Raw genomic sequence first — 24,001 nt, 5'->3', positions numbered from 1 at the left:
GACATTATTTCACAAGTAGAAAAACTACTTCTTTTGCTACGTGAGATTTGAACAAAATTATATAAAATCAGTGAAACATCCAAAAGATATAAAACCATTACGTATTAAAGGATTTTGTAAAATTACCCTTTTTTTTTTTTTTTTGAATATATTATCAACGCGAATTAAGAAACATTTAAAATGTTATTGTAGGGTTAAAAATAGAATGATGAAGATCTCGATTTATCAATTGCCTCAAATTATCTCAATGTATACAGAAATATGTAATGTATTTAAAAAATAAGAGAGGACAAAAAAAATTTTTATAAAAACGATTGAAACCAGTCATTTTTTGTATTGATTGGTAATTCTAGTGTTAAAGTTTTTACCTTAGAAATCTGAATATCCTACATACACATAATAAACTTATATTGTAGTCTCATAAAGTGGAAATGGAATTGTGCGCAAAGTATTGTCTAGAGGCGGTTAAATATGAAACTGAATTATATAACTATTTTAGACATACATAAAAGAGTAGGATAGCAGAATTTTTTCATCTTTTAATAATACTACAATATATTCTAACAATGGAAGAGAAAAATTGTTAAAAATTTTTAAGAATATATTAAATTAATCAATTTTTGATTGCTTTAACCTCTACATAGCGTGTGTTAGGACATGAGTTACCATCCCCACTTTATTTCATTTAGGGAATTGTCGCGCATACGCATAACGAACAAAGTTTTTTGCCAACAGAGAAAATAATATCATTTATACCGTGATATTTTCAGCCTTTTCCCGATTTAATTGGTAATGTAGTCTTCTTATTACATATATGGAATCTCTATTGCAATAATCGAAATAAAATTATATCGATAATCAAAATCTCATTCGAGATACAGCAAACAGAAGAATCGATAATACAAAATGGCTTCTTGTTAAAGAATGAACGTATGCGTATTATCAAGTGCAGTGATTCCATAATATTTTCATTATTTATAATTTATATAATATCAACATGGGGTAAGTGCGCTTTCTTTACGTTATATAGAATTTTCGTAAATTTTTCAAACAATTAATTTGTACAACATAGAATGATGAATATCAGCCATTCTGTTTACATCACTGTCGTGTGAGAAATGTTTGTTTTTAGATTTTTACGAATTAGCCATCATTAAAAATTTCATATATTTAAATTACACATATCAATTATATAATATTTTTATTGTATGAAGAAATAATTTCAGAAGAAATTTTTCCTGAATATTTATTCGATAATAACCTAGAATTCATTGTTTGTAACCTTCATATCCTTCACTTGTACAATTCGAAACTAATAAAGCTAAATTCCATTGATAGATATTTTAAATCTTATTTTAATGTCCATTGTATTTTAGCATATGCAACTTTTTATCGATAATGAATTTAATCGTAATATTGAAGATTCATTTTATATCAAAGCTTATAATATGTAAACAATATATTTTAGCTCATCAGATATAGAAGGTTTAGATTCAAAAAGAGAAATCGTTGGCATAGACTCAGAATCAGATATGCTTGGTGATCAAAGGAAAAAGAAGAAAAGAAAACACAAGCACCACAAACATAAAAAGGATAGAGTGATAGAGAAAGAAGATGGAAGGATAGATAGGCAAGAAAGGTATTTAAATGATAAATATGAATAGTTTCTTTTTAATGGATATTAAAAGTAAAATATTGCATTAAATGAATTTATAGGAAAAAGCACAAGAAACATAAAAGACCGCGTAAAGAGAAAGAAATTGAAAATGGTTCATTGGATGAGAAAGCACCATCTCGTATTAATCAGAAAGAAATTGGTCTTAATGGCAAGGTCAAAAATTCATTATTAGAAATAGTTTCTACAGAAGAAAGCGAAGATGAGAAATTAATAGATCTTGATTCTGATGAGGTAGATTGTACTATTATTGAAGATGATATTGATTTGGAAGAATTAATGAAACAGAAGGTATGTACACAACGATTTGAAATAGTTGAAATAATGGAGTTAGATAGATCTTTCTTTAAAATATTACAATTTATTCATAGGAGCGATTACAAGCATGTTTAGTTCAATATTTGTCAGATGAGTCGGAAAAGGAAGATAAGGAACCGGAAGAGGAGGAGGAGGAGGAAGAAGAAGAAGAAGGAGGAGAGGAGGATGAAGAAACAAAGGCAGAAACTCCAGATGTAATACTCGTAGAAGATGATAGTGAAGATGACAATATACTCCATAAAAAACGACCTAGAAGTAAGTCAGGAAGTAGGGAACGTAAAAAAATATCGAAACCTGAAAGACGCGTTGTAGTTGATATGAGTAGAGATCGAAGAACCAGAGAGGACCACAAAGATAAGAGAAGAGATTCTGACAGAAGAAGAGAGGATAAGACTCGGCCAAGAGAAGAAATAAAAAGGGATGATGTGAGAAGGGATGAGAAACGAAAAGCTAATGAAAGGCATAAGGAAGATTCGAGAAAAGAGGATTCTAGAAAAAGGATAGAAGAAGAGAAACGTAAAGATACTACTAGTAGTAGAAGGGATGAATCGCGCAAAAGAGAGCACGATCGAAGGTGAGCTATATCGTTTGATTTAAACATTCTTGTTATTATTATTATTATTACTCTCATCGTTATTATTTTTATCGCAGGGAGGAGGAACGAGTGGACAGAAAACGAGATTTGAGTCGACATTTATCTAGATCTCATAACGATTCTAAGTGTCAAGATGCTAAAGTGGATATTAAACATATTTCATCGAGGCGTGATAGTCGTGATAGAGGAGACAATCGGGACCGTCAAAGTAGTCGAGATCGACAATCAAGCCGAGATCGACATACTAGTCGCGATCGTTATAATCGAGACAGACCATTAAGTAAAGATCGTCATTCCAGTCGTGATAAAAGAGATAGCAGAGAACGACATACTAGTCGAGATCGTCATGCCAACAGGGATAGGCAAGCCAGTCGTGATCGTATGGACACAAGGGATCGCCGCGATAGTCGGAATCATGAGAAGATTAGAGAACGATCTAGAAGTACGAGAAGATCTCGTAGTCCCATTAGAAATAGAATGGACAGAGATCGCAACGATCGTTATAAAAGATCGCGTTCTTTATCTCGAAGTCGAAGGGGTAGGGAAAAACACATACGAGATCATGAAAGGGATAGAGAGAAGAATGGTAAAAAGGAAAGAAGTGATAAGTACAAAGACTCTTTGTCGGAAGGCCTAAAAGTCGAACGTTTTGACAGTTCTAGCGAAGAAGATATCAAGGATATTGACATTGAGGAAGAGGAAGATGAGGAAGCTATTATTGAACGTAGGAGAAAACAGAGAGGAGAGTTACTCAAGGTATTATTAATTCATTATGTATTCATTTTTAAGTTTTATAAAACGTTCTTTACTTATTTTGCGCAATATCTTATTTGTGTGTGTTTCTTTTTGTTTTTTTTTTTTTTTTTTTTTCCCCCCTTTTTTTTCTCTTTTTTCTATTTAGCGATTAAGTGGACCATATGAAGATTCAAATATGTCTGCTGATGTAACAGCTGTCACTGGAACTCCTCCGTCTGAAAGTCATTCGAATACATCTCAAAAATCACCAGAGATACCTTCAAACAATAATGAATCTACTTCTGAAAGCCATACTCCGCCACTGCCTGAAAAACCAAAGTCACCACAGCCAGTTAAGAAAAGAAAGTCTAGATTTGAGGATGCATTACCTGAAGAATCTGAGAAGCCTGAAAACATACAAAATGCAGAGAAAGTTAAGCAAGATGAAAAACAAAGTACAAAGAAAACGAATGAATGGGATATGTTTGCTGAAGCGGATAATATCGGTGATTTTAATGTGTGTATGCTTTATAGAAATATTTTATTTATTATATTATAATCACCCTACAATTATCTTTATTTTTAAACCTTTCTAGAGTCCTACCGTTGAAGGAAAACGTTTAGGTGGTCCTGACAACCCTAGTTTAACAGATAATTGGGATGATGCGGAAGGATATTATCGGTAAGACATTTATTACTTATAATATCGCGGGTTGAGAATCATAGTCTTGTAAGTACAAATTTTAAAACTTTGAGATAATACTAAATTTTCAAATCTGAACATTAAACCTACCATAGCGTTAAATGATTAAATATTTTGCATTCGATGTTATCGACTTTGTCATTTAATTTTACAACTTTTTTTTTTATAATTTTTCTGAGATAAATATATCTCATATCAAATAAGATATTATAACGAAAGTAAAGTGACACAAATCTGTTTCAAATATAAGAAATACGTTTGTGGACAATGTGTAATGGAACGATCTATAATTTATAAAAAATGTGATGGACAAAAGTGGGATACTTATTATTTATTTTTACGCGAAAGAAACTATAGAACTGTTCTGTATTAATCATTTCTCTTCTTGTCTAAGTTTAACTAAAAGAAATAAATCTTTTTGTTGTTATTATTAATCTAAAAATTACTTTTGTTTATTTTCCGTACTAAATTGACTATAAACTGCATCTAATCGAAAAAAAATATAATTGTAAAAATAAGAAGAAATGTAGAAAACAGTAGAAATAGATATATATATATATATATAAATTGTTGGTAGGTTTAGTGTCAAAAGCATCATCTGTTAACAGTTAATTAATATGTGACTTTATTCTTTACCAAGAATAACAGTTTTTTTTTTTTTGTTACTAAACAAAAAGAACAAATTGTTTAGGATCATATTAATGTAAGTCCACCACCATATATTCTTTGTGACCATAAATGATTATTCAGATTATTATCTTTTAGAATAAATAATAATATATTTAAAGATAAAATTTGCTTGTACTTCTATTTTCATATGCGGACATTTTTCAATATTTTTCTGAACTAATGAATATATTTCTACATCAACATATATATATATATATATATATATGTGTGTGTGTGTGTGTGTATATGGAATTTTTTAAAACACTGTTTTATGTGCAACTCACACCACTATGATTTTCAATCTGTCACATATCAATTTCTTATGTTAATATTAATCATGTTTAAATTAAACGAATAACATAATATCAATTTTAGCGTTCGGGTTGGTGAGACTTTAGATTCGCGATATGTTGTTTATGGTTATACAGGACAAGGGGTTTTTAGCAATGTCGTAAGGGCTAGAGACAGTGCTCGAGGCAATTTAGATGTTGCGGTGAAAATAATCCGGAACAATGAAATTATGTAAGAAATTTATTTACTTTATAATATACATAAATTTTATATAATCATAAAGACAACTTTGTCAGACTATTTTTGTGGTTTTCACAGGCATCGTACTGGTCTCAAAGAACTAGAAATACTTCGGAAACTTAACGATGCAGATCCAGAGGACCGATTTCATTGTTTGAGATTATTTAGGCATTTCTTTCATAAAAATCATTTATGTATGGTATTTGAACCATTAGCTATGAATTTAAGAGAGGTATGTATATGAAAAAAGCACTGTACAAATATAATTATTGTATGTAGATAATTTGTATATGCGTGTGTGTACATATATGTGTATATATATATATATTGTTTTTTCTTTTTTATTACATAGGTATTGAAAAAATATGGTAAAGATGTTGGTCTGCATGTCAAAGCAGTCAGGTCGTATACACAACAGCTTTTCCTTGCATTAAAATTATTAAAACGAGCAAATATTTTACACGCTGACATTAAACCAGATAATATTCTAGTCAGTGAAAGTAAACTGGTATTGAAACTTTGTGATTTTGGTTCTGCCTCTCACGCTCATGAAAATGAGATAACACCATATCTTGTATCAAGATTTTATCGTGCTCCTGAAATTAGTAAGTATATTAGTTGATTATTTCTTATTTTTATATGAATGAAAATAAATTATAAAAGTCAGTGTACGAATAAAATTATCTGGATAGACAGGTAACCTTATAATGCGTGATCATCTTAAGACAGAGTGACAATGGAGAAAATATTGTTATAATTTGTGAGAGAAGGTAGATTATTATAGTGTCATATAGTTATTTTCTTTTTCATAAAAATTTCTAACTTTCCAAATAATGAAATAAGAATAAAACTTTGATACAGTAATATTAGAAAAAAAAACATCAAAATTATAGTTCACTCAAAGAATCGAGTCAGTAGAGGCAAACAACCATAGCTAATTGGGACAGGAGTATATTTACAAATCCTTTTTAAATACCGTAACACTTTTCGGATAGAAAGTTGAAGCAAACCTAACAATGACCTATTATATGTAAGTAAATTTACTCCTGAATTTAATAATTAATTATCATCCACCAGCTAATAGCTGAAATCACTTGCATCTATCATGTATTTGGCACGCGAATATTTTGTGTACTTTTACTGACTCGGTTTGTTGCACAGTGTTTCACTCAATGCACCAAAATCAAAGATTTCAAATGTAAAATCTGAAAAAATCTTAGATCGTAAAATATTAGTAACGTAATATAATAACTTTTACAGAATATATTAATCTATTCGTTAAAATTGAAGAGTGAAGTTTAATGTAAAAAGAAAGGGACATTTTTTTTTTTTTTTTCATATCTGAGACAGTAATATTTGTCTCTTTGGTTTGATTTTTATAAACTGTAGTTAATACTGTAGTGTTCCTTTAAAATTCATGAGTAATTTTAATAGAATAATAACAAATTTTCTTAATTTTTTATATAGAATTTCTATAAGTTTTGAGGTGACTTTTAAAAAAAATATCTCCATGAGTTTTTGTATACTAATCTTGAATACACTGAACTTTAATGTCAAATTTCTTTATTCAAGATAAAAAAGATAATCGAAATCTTTATTGACATGTTCACTCTCGAGGACCCACTACGACCGCCGTATAGACTTAGATCAAGGATTTTAATTATACATTTTAACAATTTAAAATGAAGTTTCTTAATTAATCTCGAAATTTGTTAAATATATTTATGATCCATAAATCCATATTAAAATACAGGACAAAAAACATTAAATTTAACAAAGAGAAACTATAAACATATATGAACTTAGTTTAGTATGAGATCATTGTCAGATCATTGTTTTGAATTCGATTAAATATAACAAATAAATGTAATGTTTTTCATGTTAAAGGGTGGGTGGGTGGGTGGGGGGGGAGGGGCGAAAAAGAAAAAAACAAAAAACTTTGTACAAAGTTATGATTGTTGTCCCAAACGGCCATATATGTGCGAAACACTGTGCGTTAAACGGACTATAGATCTTTATATTAGAAAAATGTTTGGTGCTATAGAATTTTTGTTATGTATCAGAAATAATATTGCTTTTTTTTAGTTCTTGGTATACCATATGATTTTGGCATTGACATGTGGTCCGTTGGATGCACAATATATGAATTATACACTGGAAAAATAATGTTTTCGGGAAAAACAAACAATCAGATGTTAAAGTTTTTCATGGATCTAAAGGGCAAGATGCCTAATAAACTAATAAGGAAAGGAACCTTCAAGGATCAACATTTTGACTCTAACTGCAATTTTCTTTATCATGAGGTTGATAAAGTTACTGAGCGGGTAAGTCGCTGTACAATTTTTCTCTACGATTACGTTTACGTTTTCTCATGTGGGTGGTAAGCTCTATTTTTATTCGTAAAATAATATTTTTCTAATCTGCATCTGCACAAAGTAGCTCCCAAAGAAGTTTCTTCCATTATGTCTTGTAGTGTTTCTACAATATATGAGATAGTTCAACGTATTTATTTTTAGGAAAAAATCGTCGTAATGTCCACTCTTCCGGCAACTCGTGATCTTAATGCAGAACTTGGTGGGAATTCATTACCACCCGAACAAAGTCGGAAAGTTGGTCAGCTGAAAGATCTGCTAGAACGCACGTTGATGTTGGATGCAGGGAAAAGAATCACTGTGAACCATGCTCTGGCACACCCTTTTATACAAGAAAAAATTTAGGTAACCCTGCCTAGGGTCCTTGTACAACAGAAAAATTATTAACGTAAATTTGTGAATTTGAAATGAGACACCGCTAACGATAATCCGCATTCACCGAATATTATCAAATATTAAATACGGATATTGCTAGCCAAAATGGTGTCTGTCTTACATGAACTGTCTGTATTGGTTTTAGCAGAAAGAGGCGGCGCATAGTTTCAAGTGTAACTCAATCAAGACAACGAAGAGCATAAAGCAGTAAATATTTATAATGCATGTATCATCGTATTGCAACGTTGTACTCTATCAATCTGAAATAACGTATTAATTAGGTTGTTAAGAACTATTACAGGTCAATAGAGTGCAATATTTTTTATAAGACATAATCAATTTTCGTAAGGAAGTAAATTACTTCCTAATATCTGTTGTATAAGCAATTTTAGCGGGAACATAGAATTTTACTATTTAAACGTATTCACAGAATTTCATGACGTATTACTTAAATACGTAATTAGGTTATATGCCTTTTTATTTTTGTCTTCAAGTAATAATCATTGTGAATTCAAAAGTAATGAGCTCACGTTAAAAAGAAAAAGAAAAGGGAAAAAAGAAAAAAATGATATATTCTTATCAATCTTATAAATACTTGGTACCTAAAAGTAACGTTGTTCTTAGGTGAATGAGTCAGACTGGAAAAAGTGACCGCCTCTTTCAGCATGAACTGGCCATCGATACTTAGCATTATGGTGGTATGTGGTAATTTTCTTTTTTTTTCACTTTTTCGATTTAAAGCGCGACTTCCTTACGGATAGTATCTCTTATAAATTATTATAAAATACATTAACATTAAATATTTAGTACTGAATATTTGTTATTTCATAACAAGAGATTGTAAGACTCCAAAATTTTATCACACAGTTCAGGAACGGTCTTTTTTGTTCTTTTACGTCAGCGATGCACAAAAATGGCATTCGCTATTAGAAACTTAGCGACAAAGAAACTTTGTGTATAATCTGAAGAGAAAAAAAATTGTATAATAAGTAGGTCAACTATTGAAATAAAAATACAAATGCTTAACAGAAAGTGGAGAGAGCCCTGCATTTTATATTTTCAGTCACTATCACGTACGAGTTTATTGCGTTTCAAGCGTTAGCTACAAATGATTTACGTGTGTCCTATCGTATTAATGAACTATAAGCATACAAATTTTATTTTAACGGAACGACGTAATAGATTTATCATATTATGTTAGCCGATCTTTAATAACTCGCATAAGATAAATGTAGATGAATATATGATTGTAAACGATATCGCTCGCATGCATATAAGACGCGAATCGAAAAAATATTTTTCATTTGAGCTCAGTAAACAGTTATAAAAGTTAATCAAACACACACGCACACACGTATATATATATATATATAATATATATGTATATATATTTCATACTGTAGGATACTTTAGAAACATAATTATATCACAGGATATACACATCTCTGTATAATAACATTATAGTTCTAAGAATTAAAATTCTTTAGCCAATACTTTATTTAAAGTTATTACTTAATGTAAAATAGGGCAGACTTTCAGTGCTGTTTAAATGGTTCATGGAATAATTTTTAATAAGAGAAAACTGTACGAGGATGCTTATGTTTCAGATGAATCTTCAATTCGAATCATCTTTATGTGCAAGCGGACCTTTCAAGGGCCTTTAGTGCTGATCCCGTTGCAAGGTATTCATAGGGGACTGCCTTATGGGATATTTAGTATATCCGATTCTTGTAACATATCGTATATAGTTTATTGACAATTATAAACAGTGTTGTGTGTACTTTACACAAAGAGTTTTCTTCATAATTTTTCTAACGACGATAAACATTATCATAATAATAATAATAATAATAATAATAATAATGATAATAATAATATTAATAACAATAACAATAATAATAAAAATAATAATAATGATAATATTAATAACAATAATAAAAGCCCTCGCGTATTAAATGTAATCAAAAACATGAAATTTGTGTATGAGGAGGACAAGTAGAAATTTTAAGCACATTTCAATATACATATATACAGAAATAAAAGAATATATTCAATATCAACTTTAGCATATGCTTTTCTAATTGACAATTTGGTGATGTTTCACTTATAGCCCTCCCTGTGAGGAGGGGAGGCAACGGAAGAGATCAGATGCTGAGAAGGAATGATGAAAGGTGTCCCAAAGGAATGGTAAAAACAACGCATAGATACTCTCTGCTCCGTCTCATCAAACCTGCTTAAACAAGATATCATCGTCGAGTCATCAAAGAATGGATCATCAAAGATTGAACTAATTATGAGCCAATATACAAGGTTTGTCTTAAAGACTTATCAAGAAGAGCAAAACTGTAAGTATGTATGCAGGTAAAGTATATATCGTAAAAATGTTAAAAATAAAAAATTATAGAGATATAGCGTTTTTACAATTCATTATTTTTATAATATGATAAGCAATAATGAAGATTTTAATATATATTCTAATCATTATGACTTTGAGTTTTCAGATAATTAATTAAAGATCTCAAAAGAGTATAACAATACATATAATACTGAAGAAACATACAATGAAAGATATTATGTGTTAACATACGTATGTACTTTTAATAAAACTTATAATATACAATAAATATATTAGTATAATACAATCACAGCGAGATGTTGAAATTTTGGTATAATGAAATATTATCTATTAATTTTGTGTAAGAAATGTAATAACGCAAAAATATAGTTTATATATTATACGATTTAAAAATTGTTCTTTCATTATCTTAATATCGTCATAGATAAGTAATCACGAAGGACCAATCGATAAAATAAACTAAAGGAAGAAAACGGAGCTTGGTATAATATTTAGAACAATCTTTCTTTATTTTCATTTCTATCAATGCCGCATTATAAAACATAATTTGTAAGAGATATGTATAGTACATATATGTATATATATATATATATACTATACAAACATACGCACGCACACACACACACACACACACGATTGGAGTCTTTGGTATAAGTACAACCGAACAAGTAAATACAAGACGAAAGGAATAATCACTATGTTATATGAATTTTCAATCTCGTTCCGGATAATACTGTACAAGTTGTTTACACAATTCTTGAGCTAATTCCATGGATGATGCACATAATACTCTTCTGCTCATAACATCAAATGGTCCTCCTGATGGAAAAACATTTATGTAGAGAATTCTCGTGGGCATGATGTTTAAGAAAATTATTAAACAATCATACACCTGCTGGATCTATACAAACGCCTCCTGCTTCTCTGACGATAAGATCACCAGCCGCAATGTCCCAAGCATGAATTCCATATTCAAAGCAAACATCGGCACCACCAAGTGCCACCATACACATATTCAAAGCCGCCGATCCTAACGCTCTCATTCTAAAGAAGAAATTCGTCAATTAATTGTTTAAATACTATTAAATGTTTCTCAAGAGGGAAATGTTCTTTTTCATTTTACCCGTGGATCTGTGGTATCAGAATATTAATATTTTGAAAGACGACTTTCATTTTCTTGGGATCTCTACTTGTACCCATCTCTACCATGATCAAGGCTTTACGTAACTCTAAAAAATTGTAACGTCTTTAATGAGTGAAAATAAAAGAAAGGTATGAAAAATTCTAATGATGATTTTACTATATATATGCAAGCTATGTTGTACACCATGAGAACTGTTTTTTTTAGATTCAATCATAAATAGATCACCTTTCTGGCCAGAAACTCGTATCGGGGCACCATTCAAAAAAGCACCTTTGCCTCTGCGAGCTGTGAATAACTGTTCTAAAATAGGATTATAAACAACACCGATTTCCGCAACCTTTCCTATATGCAAGCCAACCGATATGCATGTGTGCGGTAAACCATGAACGAAATTCATAGTTCCGTCAATCGGATCTATGATCCATGTTGGCGCGTCCGTTAATTCTGCTTTTTTACCCAAAGACGTAGATTCCTCGCCAATGAATCTGAAAACAAGTATACGTATATGCATTTTAATTTAACGTTTAAATGAACAAATATTGTTTAACTAGATTGTCCGTAAAAAATCATCGTAGAGTTTATAACGGAAAGCTCTATCGATTACCATAAATGAATTTTTATTGAAATCGTAAGTTACCCTTTGATTTAATTGATCGTTAAATCTATTTATCATTTTAAGGAGGAGAAATGCATGTCGATGGGCATTAAAGAAAGATCAGCTGAATCACGATTACCGTGAGATCGTTTTAAAGAAGAAAAACAAGTTGATCAAAATGAAATAAGTATCGTACGTACTTGTGATCTGGAAACTTTGAAGATATGCCATCCATGAGAAGTTTCTCGACCTTTTGATCCCACTCAGTAACGAGATCCACATCGCATGATTTTGTCATTGCATCTTTGCATTGATATATCTTCTCTCTCACGATCTAAGGTATATGATTTCATTTACATTTCTTTATGTGGCTTTTCTTTTTTATTTATATTTTTTTTTTTTTTTTTTTTTTTCTTTCTTTTCTCCATAAACTTTCGACAATTGTCAAATCTTATTACGATTTAACGATAATATTTTGCAAAATTAATAAAAAGAAAAAAAAGGATTAAAAAAGAATTTATTCTGACCATGAACAAATCTTCCTTCGGAGAAGCTAAACAAGTGTTCTATATAGCTAAGTCGCTAAAATTAAATTGAAGGCTATCTATCGATTGGATAATAAACAGATAATAATCGTCACTTGGATATTCCATTCATGAGAGATTTTTAAATGATCAAGTTAAGATCTATGTATACATTGGATCTTGAGTAACCAAGATAATTGAATTTTTAATTAAGGATATCCTTTAACTGGCTTTAATTTCTTACCGAACCGGCTTCTTTAACCAGTCGAAGAATTTCCACATAATATTCCTCGATGTCAGACATTTTAATAAATCGATAGAGCAAATAAGAATCTCGAAATATTCCTGATAGAATCGCTTTGACACTTTTCTTAGTTTGTCATCGTATTAAGAACATGAAAGAAGAAAAAAGGTCCTCCAACACAACCACTACTAGTAATAGCTATCAACTGACATAATTTTCGTCAGCTGTTGCCGAAGAACGATCCTCATTTTGTTGTTTCACCCACTCCTGAAGTCGCATCTATAGCGACTGTGGCGCCAATGATATTCCAATAATCGCACTTGCGCGATTGACCCGATGTTTCAAACGATTTTTTTTATTTCTGATACATATTCATCGACTAAATATATATTTATCTGTTTAAAATATTCTTTAACGGAATGACACAATTTCTATTACGTAGTATATACTATCTCATGAAAGTTTAACTAATGATAAGAGAGGGAATGTATCAAAGGATTAACGGAAGAAAACGTCGTTTGTTTAACAGAACAATATTATTATCACTTTTAACACATATACATATACATAGCTTTGCAATTTTTAATATAGTCTATATATATATATATTCTATATACATATAGAATAATATATATTCTTTTTTGTTTCTTCTTTTATGTATATATATGTTTATATACGTGTACGTATTGCCACGGCCGAAGTGTAATACGTGAAATTTGAGGAAGTAATTTATTACATTATTAACTAAAGTAACACTTCAGACTTTCTAAATATATTTTCTTTCGAAAAGGAGATACTCATTCTCTCTCTCTCTCTCTCTCTCTCTCTCTCTCTCTCTCTCTCTTTCTTTTATGTTCTCTCTTCGATCATTACGATATATACATTAATACATGTATTTTAATTATCACACCTAAAGTTGATTTTGTTCCGCAAAAAATGATATGTATCGGACACGCCTCGAAGGAACACGAGGCATTATTATTTTTCTTTAGCCTAAGATCGCTTTTACTTTGTTTTCTAACGTACATAAGTACAGGCATCACGTATCACGGACGCTTATATTACGATAAACATTTGAATGCTTTTTCTCTCTTAATTTGCAATAGCGCGCAATATTCGCACAAGTGTGTATATGCAAATGTGCATATATATATATATATATATATATATATACACACATATATACATATATACAAAATATTCCTCGCAACGGTAACTATGATTAACAATAATCTGACAAAAAAACAAAAATAGAAATTTAATAGCTTCTAACTGCCAATAAATTACAATAACAATTGACTAAATGTAAATATTAACGCTTGGTGTTACAAATGATATTTTAATTGATTATTTAATTATTCCGTATATTTACGAGAACAATCTAACGTTCTACGGATGTAAAACATTGCAATATAATTGATGTTACACATAATAATTTATAAAAAGAGTTGCAAAGTTGAAATATAATCTGAATATCTACTTTAGCTAGTATATTGTTACGTTTGCTTATTATTTAAGATTCTAATGAATTCATTCAATAACGGAGAATTATGTGTCATTAAATTAAAAATTGTTTATTTTGAATAGTAATGTAAACTTAAAATAACATTGTGTGTATTCATTGAATTTGTTTTATTGTACTATATTCTATTGTAAAAAAAAAAAAGGAGAAATATAATGGTTCCATTTCAAAAAGTCAAGATCATCTTGCTTTTTTTACCGAAAAAGAAATGTTTGGCAATTATTACTATTATTATAATTTATTACCGATTAAAAACTAATAAATTTTTATTCTTTCTTATTATGACTTTTGTTTGTTGGTAAATTATTGTAAGAGGCTTAAAAATTATGGTTATCATTACGAGGTCTATATATTATATATATACACATATATTATATATATATATACTTATATTATATATATATATATATACACACATATATATAAATAATTTGTTTTCTTTCTATTTGCGTTCTTCATAAAAGTAATAAGCGTCGAATGAATTGTCGATCGATTACTATATCTCATCGTTGTACATTTCCGTTCTTTCAATCGAGTAGATAGGCATTCTACCGATTCAATATAATCGCTGGCTCGCTATAAAATTTTCTTCATTTATTTTCTTTCTCAATCGTAAAGCACAAAAGAGAAGCGGATCGACTTTATCGATACTTCGATAAATTCTGTTAAAACGACGTTTAAATACTTTTTTACGACATTTTATATATGTTATTGTTGTCGTTGTTTCTTTTTTCTCTAGTGTATTTTTATTGCTGCAGAAAGAATCATATCTATGACAACCGTATTTCTATTTGGTTTCAGTAAGTAATAAAAAGTTGAACTTTTAACGGACTGCTTTATTAAATGTGCGAAAGAAGACTTTTTTTTTAAAGAGCACAACATTTTAATATAAGATGTGAAAAGAATACTACGTGGAGATTCTTTTAAATCTTCTTAATAAATTAGAATATTAATAACGAAAATCAATGATAATAACGACAATGATGATAATAATAATAATAATAATAATAACGATGTTCAATAAAAATATCTATATGTTTAGGATATAATAATAATAGTAGAAAAAATACCATCCGAAAATAACAATGATCGTTTTTACTTTTTTTTTAAATTAAAAGAGAGAACAAAACATTATTTTTTGAGAATAAATTCCAATCGTCGAGATAGTACAATATATATATATATATCTATACCTGAAGTCCGATAATAATAATAATAATAATAACAACAATAATAATATAATACAATAATAATAGTTCAACTATTAGTAACAAAAAAAAAGGATAAACGAAGAATTGTAAAAATGTTCTATAAGCTTCAACAATATTTGTTGTATAAGCTTTCATAAATATTTTTAGTAAGCTTTATTTGTTTTTCTGCTGTTTTTCAATTGTGGCAACGAATATATAATTAATATATATATATATATATATATATATTATATAGTCTTCGTTGCCACGATTGAAAAACAGCAGACAAGAAAAAGCTTACTAAAGACTATATAATATATCATATATATACACACACATATTATATATATATATTCGTTGCCACGACTGAAAAACAGCAGATAAACAGAAAAGCTTATTATATACATATATATAATAATAATTATATATATATATATATATATATATATATAATTTTTGGTTCGTTTAGACTTGTGGTCTAAGTTGGAAAAGAAGATCAACGATGGCCTCGTCGGCGAGAGTTGATATGTCACCGACGTTTCTGTCACCAGCCGCGATCTTCCTTAATATACGCCTCATAATTTTACCTGATCTCGTTTTTGGCAAGCCAGGTGCATGTTGAATAACATCCGGTTGGGCGAAAGGTCCAATCTTTTCTCGCACTGTTTAAAGAATGTGCGTTCTATTATTACTTACATATGTATATATAGAAATATGGCATGAAAAAAATCAAATGATAACTTGAATGTATATACATAGTAAATAATATGGAGAATAATTTTTATCGTTTTAATGATGGAAAAAGGAAAAAAGAAATGAAAGAGAAGAAAAAGGAAGACAATAAGAATATTACGAGTAACTCACCTCTTTGCTTAATTTCGTCCTGTAATTTCTTTTCAAATTTGATACCTTCATTAGGTGTAATGAAACAATAAAGACATTGACCTTTCACAGGATGATTTTTGCTAACTACGGCGGCTTCGGCAATCGACGAATGACTTGTTAAAACACTTTCTACTTCTGCCGTAGACATGAGATGCCCAGAAACATTCAACATGTCATCAATACGGCCAATTACCCATAGATAACCATCTGCGTCTCGTCTGGCACCTATAAGAAAAAATCAAAATACTCAATAGAATTCGAATTGCTATAAACTTTTCTAAGCAATTAAAACAAACTCATTTTGACAGTCAATTGTTAACGGAATCTGCCATTCGATCCAACGCGTTTTCTCTTTAAATTACAAGAAAAAAAAAAGATGTTTTTAATTGATAACATGTGATCATTCCAAAAAATTCACATTTCATTCAGATCAATTACGAAAATTATCAAAAGTGTCTGATACACTGTGCTCGTACCATAACGATCGATTATTATTTAAAGACGTGAGGATTCGAAGGTTAAGAATAAAAATAAGATGCCGATTCAGAAGTTGAAGGCTCGTCAGATATTCGACTCAAGAGGAGATCCTACTTTAGAGGTAGATCTGATTACGGACATTGGTCTGTTCAGATCGTCTGTACCTAGTACATTGGTAATAAATCCTAACCAAGCACAAGAAATCAGAGATGGAAATGAGGCTGCTTATCATGGTCGCTCGGTCTTTAAGGCCGTCGACATAATCAACAACGTGATAGCACCGCAATTATTAAAATCGAAATTAGAAGTTTGTCAACAAATGGAGATTGATAGTTTTTTAAACAGATTAGATGGTACTGAGAATAAATCAAAATTGGGTTCTAATTCAACCTTGGGTGTCTCTTTGTCATGCTGCAAAGCTGGTGCAGCAAAGAAAGGTCTTCCGATTTATAGGTAAGAATTTTTCTTATCAATATTTGATTTTATATAATCAAAATGATTTTATAGGTACATAGCTGAATTAGCAGAGAATAGTGATCTCTATTTGCCAGTACCATGTTTCAACATGATCAGTGGTGGTAGACTCGCCGGTAATAGTATACCCTGTGAAAAATTTATGATCCTACCGGTAGGAGCTGGAAGTTTTGTCGACGCTATGAAGATGGGCAACGAGGTCTATCGCGTTTTGGAGAGGAAAATTGCTGAGAGCCAAGAAGTACAATTACCACTTTCTGTTAGCGACGATGGTGCTTTCGCGCCACTTCTCGAAGACGACAAGGATGCTCTGACTCTTATAGACGAATCGATAAAGGACGCTGGATACGAAGGAAGGATAAAGATCGCATTAGATATGGCGGCTAGTGCATTTTATAAAGAAGGTTAATTTCGATGAACGTATTTACTTCAAATTTATTTCTATAATTTTCTTTACTCTTTTATTTCATTCTCTTCGTAGGAGGTTACGATTTAGCCTTCAAAACTGAAGAATCTGATCCCGAGGATTATATGGAAGCCGAAGCATTGAAGGAACAATATGTAGATTATCTCACCGAGTATCCATCGATCGTCTCGATCGAAGATCCCTTCGATCAGGAAGATTGGGAGGGCTGGTTGACTTTAGCCGATCAAGAAATCCAAGTGGTATCGGACGATTTAACAGCCATGAATATAGAAAGAATCGAGGAAGCGGTAGAACGACAGATGGCTAATTGTCTTGTTCTAAGAATGTCACAAATCGGTACAGTCACCGAGGTAATCAATTGTGCCAGAATGGCAAAAATCAATGGTTGGGGATATGTCATCACGGCTGAACAATGCGAAACGGAGGACAATTTCGTAGCTGATCTGGCCGTAGGCTTGTCCGCTGGTCAATTTAAGGGAGGAGCACCGTGTAGAAGCGAAAGAACAGCCAAATACAATCAGATCATTAGAATCGAGGAAGAACTTGGAAAGGATGCAAAATACGCCGGGTCCAATTTCAGAAATCCCCTAGCCAAATAACCATTTGATAATATTGATTGATATTCATTTTGAAATAACCGACCGTATTGACTTACCATCGCCCGTGCAATAATATCCGTGAAATCTATCGAAGTAGGTGTTTTGAAAACGTTGATGATTCCCAAAGAGACTTCTCATCATGCCTGGCCAAGGTTGTCGAAAAACGAGATATCCTTCTCCTTCGCCCTCGATCACATGACCATCTTCATCCAATAATTCCGGTAGTACTCCAAAGAAGGGAAAGGTCTGTCGCGAACGCGATTGTGCAATTTTAAAAATGATCTCTGTCTATTTTTCAATTTAGCATTTTCAAGTGTTTTAATTAAAATCAATGAACATTCTCAATTTCGTACCGCTGATCCTGGCTTCATTGGGGTCGCACCTGGTAATGGTGTGATGACGTGACCACCAGTTTCCGTTTGCCAGAATGTATCGACGATACTACACTTGCCATGACCAACCAAGTTGTATAACCACAACCAAGCTTCGGAATTAATCGGCTCGCCGACCGAGCCGAGAACCTGCAAAAAAGCTTTTCGCTTTTATCTCTCTCGCAACTGGATAGATATTTTAAACTTTATCGATGTTATCTAATACGTCAGGATTAAAAACGTTGATACATGTTGATACCGTTAAGTGTATCAGAAAACGTTAGATTATATAGGTATATTATAGTTTACCTTCAAACTGGACAAATTATGCTTCTTTACGAACTCGTCCCCAAACTTTATGAGCGATCTGATCGCGGTTGGAGACGTATAAAATTGAGTGACCTTGTACTTGTCTACGATCATCCAGTATCGATCGTTTTCGGGATAGAACGGTGTACCTTCGAACTGTTCGTTAAACGTTACAACTTAAATAAGATTCTTAATCGCTCGAAACGTTAACAGTTTTATGGTTTTACTCACTAGGACCGAGGTCGCACTATTAGCCAGTGGGCCATAAACGACGTAAGTGTGACCAGTAATCCAACCGATATCTGCGGTACACCAATAGATATCTCCAGGATGATAATCAAAGACATATTTGAACGTCGTTGCCGCGTAAATCATGTAACCTGCTATTGTATGAAGGACTCCTTTTGGTTTACCAGTAGAACCGCTATATAATGATCATAAACGTTAAATGAGTTATCTTCATCGGTATGATCCGATAATAAAAGTAAACATTTATTTATTTACTACCTGGTATAGAGAATGAAAAGTGGATCTTCCGCGTCCATCCACACTGGCTCGCATTTACTTTCCACTTTCTCCATTTCTACGTGCCAACAACAGTCACGTTCGGAATTCCAGGATCCAGCTTTCAATTAAACGAAAAATTAATTTCTTTCGTTATGCTTCTTTTTTTATTTTTTTATTTTTCTTTTTTTTTTGGTTTTAAGCAATCGATAAATGAATATATATTCATTCGAAAGAAAATGAAAGAATTACTGCTTACTGCCATTTTCGTCCAAACTAGGACGTTTGTTGGTCAATCTGGTCGAATGAGAAACTACTATGCATGTCTCGACATTGTGGCCATGCGATGCAACTTTTTCCATAGCACTGTCGCAAATATATTTAGGAAACAATAATTTTTCTCCCCTCTTGGCTAGATTAACAGTTATGAGAATCTTCGCTTTGGCATCTAATATACGTTCTGCCAAGGCATCGGACGAGTATCCTGCGAACTAATTATCTTAATGAGTTCGTTCAAGGGAAAACTTAAGGATCAACTTGAGACTATGGATAAATTCCTATTATTTATTTAAGATCGATCGAGTTACTCACGACTACGCAGTGAACCGCACCGATTCTTGTGCAAGCCAACATCGCGATAGGAAGCTCGAGAATCATTGGCATATAAATGACCACTCTGTCTCCCTTTGTCACTCCCTTCGACCTTAGAACGTTTGCAAATTTGCATACCTTTGCTAGCAACTTTCTATAGGATATCTTCGAATGGTCGTTCGGATCGTTACCTTCCCTGCGATAATATATCATATATATATATATATACATATATAAGTAAAAAAGAAAAAAACAAAAAGAACGCAAAAATACCAAAAAAAAGAAGAAGAAAAATAAATAAATAATTATTAATTTATTATTAATCTAATCAATATTTGCATTAATATTTATCGATAGTTCTGCTCTAATGAATTCAGTTTCGTCATATTGATGTAATAGAGTCAAAGATCAAGTTGGCTCATTATAAACATATTTAAAAATCGACTCAGTAATAGGATCGTACGAACTTTATTTTTCACTGTAAGACTTTAACGGTAAACATTATTTCTATCTATCGAACATATATAAATTTATGTCATTTGGTCATTTTTACTTATTCATCGTCGAAGTAGTTCGTTCGATTGTTGTAATACATCGACGACGTCACAAATTACGCAAGCATATAAGTAGTATCGTCAAAATAATATATATATTCTGACTAAAGACTGTAAAAAAACAATGAATTTGACATTGACCATCGTCGATCAAAAAGTTTAGATGAAAATCTTAAATGACAAATTATCAAACTTCACGAATTTGAATTGCAATTATCTATTGATATATCATATAAGATATATTAGGTAAATTTATTGTTAGAGAACGTTATTATCTTTTATCTTTTATTTAAGAAAGAGGAAATAAATGAGAAAGCGTGGATATCTTCTTAAAATTTAAACAAATCCAATTAAAATTGTATTATTACTTTTTTTTTTTTTCTTTTTTTTTTTTTTTGTAATATTCGTCCTTACTACTATCAGAAGCTTTCGTGATGTTGTATTTTTAATGAACGTTGTTATATCACATATCGTTAATCTATTATGAATTACATTGAAATATATTTTTGTAACTAGCGACAATAACCATGTTGTACGGATGATTTTTCATTATTTCTTTTTTTTTTTTTACCTTTATCTATCGTTAAACGTGCTTGAAAACAATGAAGACATCATGAGAAATAGAAATATATATCTTATTGTCATAATATGAGTATTATTTTATTATTTGAAAAAATAAAATAGGTCACGTTCGTAAGATTTAATCAGTTTATTTAAAGTCGAGATCATGAATTTTTTATGATCCTTTTCGATGTATGGTAATCTTCGGGAGAACAAAATAATAGATAGGGTCTCGAAAAAAAAAGTTATGATACAGGATACAAGATTTCAACGTTGTGAAATCAACGGATTGTATAATAATCATACAATGTTATATAATCGTACCATACTCTTGGAACCAATTAGCTTTATGAAATTTTTTAAGTTAGAACGAACAAACTGATAATATTCGAGTCGAATTGTTTTTTCCTTTTTATTTCTGTTTTTGTTTTCTTTCAAACTTACCAACGCGAACGCGCGAAACATATATTTTCTTAATTACATACTATCGATCTAATCTTCGTTTTAATTTACATTACGTTGAAATATTCGAAGTTTTAATATTTGGAATATATTAGCGAGAAAAGAAAAAAAAAAAAAAAAAAAAAAAAAAAGAAGAATTTTCTTTTCGTAGAATATTCGAGTGACTTGCATCTAACAACAGCGAATATATTTTACATGACAATAAAGCACGAAGATAGGTACAAACAAGGATTCACACATTTGACATCGTTCGAACATTCGATCGGTATATACATATGATATGTATCTTACCTCGGTTATAATAATTGGGAACCTTTTTGTTTTCCATAAAGTTCGTGTCTAACCATTTGGTATTTATAATATATTGGACATCACGTTACTTATCTTCTTGCTTCCGTAAACGGGCTTAACGTCTTTCGATTATTTTTTCTAGCAACAAATTCTTTTCCTTTTTTCTTTACATTTCGAAGTTCTTTTATTCGATTTATCAAGAGATAACGAAGGAGGTCAATGAACTTTTTGCCGATTTTTCTATTTACAAAGAATCGAGAATAGGCTTTGAAAATGTCGTGAGACAATGATCTTACCAATGAAATGCTATTTCATCGCCCTTGCCATCGTTCACGTTCTTGTCGAGTAGGTTGAAACTGATATTGGTTTTGGCGCCTTCCATCCATTTAATAAATATTTCGCCTTTGGATGTATCGAAGTTATATGAATAGAATTTGTCATCAGTCGCCGGTGTTTCCCAATAAAATTTGTTCGCGATCTCGCTCCAGAACTTGACCGGATTTTTCACAGAGCTAAAAAAATATCTTTAATAAATACATTTATTTGAAATATAATCCAACATAATGAAATTATTCGAAACTTTATGACGGTAGATCGATCTATCGATAATAAACCTATGTAAATAAATCAGTATATCTATGATACTTGGAACAGATACTCTCTTCTTCACAGTGTCGCATCTATCGGATCGATAACAAATTTCTATTTTCATAGATTCCTTATTTGGGAGATATGGACATTAAATAGAAAAGAATTATACAAATTATTTTCCTACGATACACACCTTATCCTTTACATATAATTTTCACAAAAAATTGTAACGATGAAACAATAATTAACCCTTATTTTATCTAAGATCAAACTTTACATTTGATTGTTTCCATAAGTAATCTAATAGAATATAAAACAAAAATTTATCTAAGAGATCTTTCTATGGCTATCTTTCTTTTTGATAATGCTATTTTATCTGAATTTGAAACTAAACATTATATACAAATGACTTAATACTCTTATTATTTTTCCTCTTTAGAGAAAAAAAAAAAAAAAAAAAAGAAGAAAAATTATGCACAAATAGAAATAAATAAAAGAAAAATAGATAGGAATGGAAAATGGAAAAAAACATCGATAATAAATCATATTTATAAAATTTGAAACAAAGAGACGTGGCCTAGAATCGAATTGCGCATGCGCCTTTAAAATCCATAAGAGCCATCGAGTTCGATCGAGTTCCTCTGGCATCCCTTATTCTCTCTCATCCTTGACCCTACCTCATATTCACCACCCATTGGGGGATCCTTCGTTATAGAAACGAAATGTTGAATATAATAAAGCTGTTCTCACTCACTTGTTATACATCTGCCTGTATTGTTCCATACTCGAACAGTAAGCATTTCGCGCCAGGTCACGATTCGGATGGTATATCCTGTCTGCCATTTTTGAAATAATTCCTATCTTCCAACGTAACGCGATCTTTTTCCCTGTCTTAGACCTGTACCTTCTTTGATATTTCTTGATTAAAAGATTATCTTCATAGGAATATCTTCGATTCTTTCTTTATTTTCTTTTTCGTTCGTTCTTAATCGAGTTATAAATAATTAATAAATGTTAAACGCCGAAATACTTAATGAAAATTCATCTGCCGATCAATATGATAATAGATGAAAGAAAAGATAGTCGTGTCGAATTTGAAAAGATCTCAATTGAGTCGTAGTTTAGTTATGATCGAATAAGATTTAGGACAGATATAATAAGGATAAGATCGAAATTACGAACGAAAAGGAGAAGAATGCGCACGGCTTTTAACCATCTACAATTCTCAGACTTTCTCAGACTTAACCGGCTCGGTTGATAAACCACGACTGATTCCGTCACGCTAAACAGGAGAGAGAGAGAACTCGTCGTTGTTGAAGGCCGCATCGCGAAGCAAAGTGGGGGAGCTCGAGGAAGG

General features: G+C 31.0%; 4 protein-coding genes across 15 annotated transcripts; 2 read left to right on the top strand and 2 right to left on the bottom strand.

Annotated features, from left to right (window-relative positions):
• Positions 1 to 35: 35 nt before the first annotated feature.
• On the top strand, positions 36 to 10,990 carry LOC124430551 (serine/threonine-protein kinase PRP4 homolog). Of its 12 annotated transcripts, none has more exons than XR_006943798.1 (14): positions 36 to 1,002; positions 1,469 to 1,639; positions 1,717 to 1,966; positions 2,047 to 2,567; positions 2,645 to 3,344; positions 3,490 to 3,840; positions 3,920 to 4,005; positions 5,071 to 5,217; positions 5,305 to 5,458; positions 5,579 to 5,831; positions 7,312 to 7,550; positions 7,743 to 7,943; positions 9,581 to 9,655; positions 10,084 to 10,990. XR_006943798.1 is itself a non-coding variant. In XM_046977321.1 (13 exons), the coding sequence occupies exons 1-12, from the start codon at positions 998 to 1,000 to the stop codon at positions 7,941 to 7,943; spliced, it is 3,078 nt and encodes a 1,025-aa protein (XP_046833277.1). In that variant the 5' UTR covers positions 36 to 997; the 3' UTR covers positions 9,581 to 10,033. The 12 variants fall into 12 exon arrangements, 4 of the variants coding, with proteins under 4 accessions (XP_046833277.1, XP_046833276.1, XP_046833275.1 ...); XR_006943794.1 differs by having other exon boundaries at positions 7,743 to 8,671; XR_006943799.1 differs by lacking the exon at positions 10,084 to 10,990 and adding an exon at positions 8,598 to 8,671 and having other exon boundaries at positions 9,581 to 10,033.
• Positions 10,809 to 13,159, bottom strand: LOC124430559 (inositol monophosphatase 1). Its single transcript, XM_046977330.1, has 6 exons — positions 12,837 to 13,159; positions 12,269 to 12,402; positions 11,699 to 11,958; positions 11,453 to 11,558; positions 11,222 to 11,373; positions 10,809 to 11,148 (listed from the first exon to the last, which is right to left on the bottom strand). Exons 1-6 carry the CDS (start codon positions 12,894 to 12,896, stop codon positions 11,042 to 11,044), a joined length of 819 nt encoding a protein of 272 aa, XP_046833286.1. The 5' UTR covers positions 12,897 to 13,159; the 3' UTR covers positions 10,809 to 11,041.
• Positions 13,160 to 13,639: 480 nt separating this feature from the next.
• On the bottom strand, positions 13,640 to 23,905 carry LOC124430552 (acetyl-coenzyme A synthetase). The gene is made up of 11 exons (XM_046977322.1): positions 23,399 to 23,905; positions 22,350 to 22,565; positions 20,186 to 20,381; positions 19,854 to 20,085; positions 19,598 to 19,715; positions 19,322 to 19,514; positions 19,091 to 19,246; positions 18,764 to 18,931; positions 18,467 to 18,656; positions 16,413 to 16,658; positions 13,640 to 16,210 (listed from the first exon to the last, which is right to left on the bottom strand). The coding sequence occupies exons 1-11, from the start codon at positions 23,485 to 23,487 to the stop codon at positions 16,014 to 16,016; spliced, it is 2,001 nt and encodes a 666-aa protein (XP_046833278.1). The 5' UTR covers positions 23,488 to 23,905; the 3' UTR covers positions 13,640 to 16,013.
• On the top strand, positions 16,666 to 18,460 carry LOC124430556 (enolase-like). The gene is made up of 3 exons (XM_046977325.1): positions 16,666 to 17,363; positions 17,418 to 17,788; positions 17,866 to 18,460. Exons 1-3 carry the CDS (start codon positions 16,969 to 16,971, stop codon positions 18,408 to 18,410), a joined length of 1,311 nt encoding a protein of 436 aa, XP_046833281.1. The 5' UTR covers positions 16,666 to 16,968; the 3' UTR covers positions 18,411 to 18,460.
• Positions 23,906 to 24,001: the final 96 nt, after the last annotated feature.

The sequence above is a fragment of the Vespa crabro genome, chromosome 19, assembly GCF_910589235.1.
Source record: "Vespa crabro chromosome 19, iyVesCrab1.2, whole genome shotgun sequence".
NCBI classification, from domain to species: domain Eukaryota; kingdom Metazoa; phylum Arthropoda; class Insecta; order Hymenoptera; family Vespidae; genus Vespa; species Vespa crabro.
The sequence above is the reverse complement of the archived record's forward strand: the minus strand, read 5'-3'. Positions and strand labels throughout refer to the sequence as shown.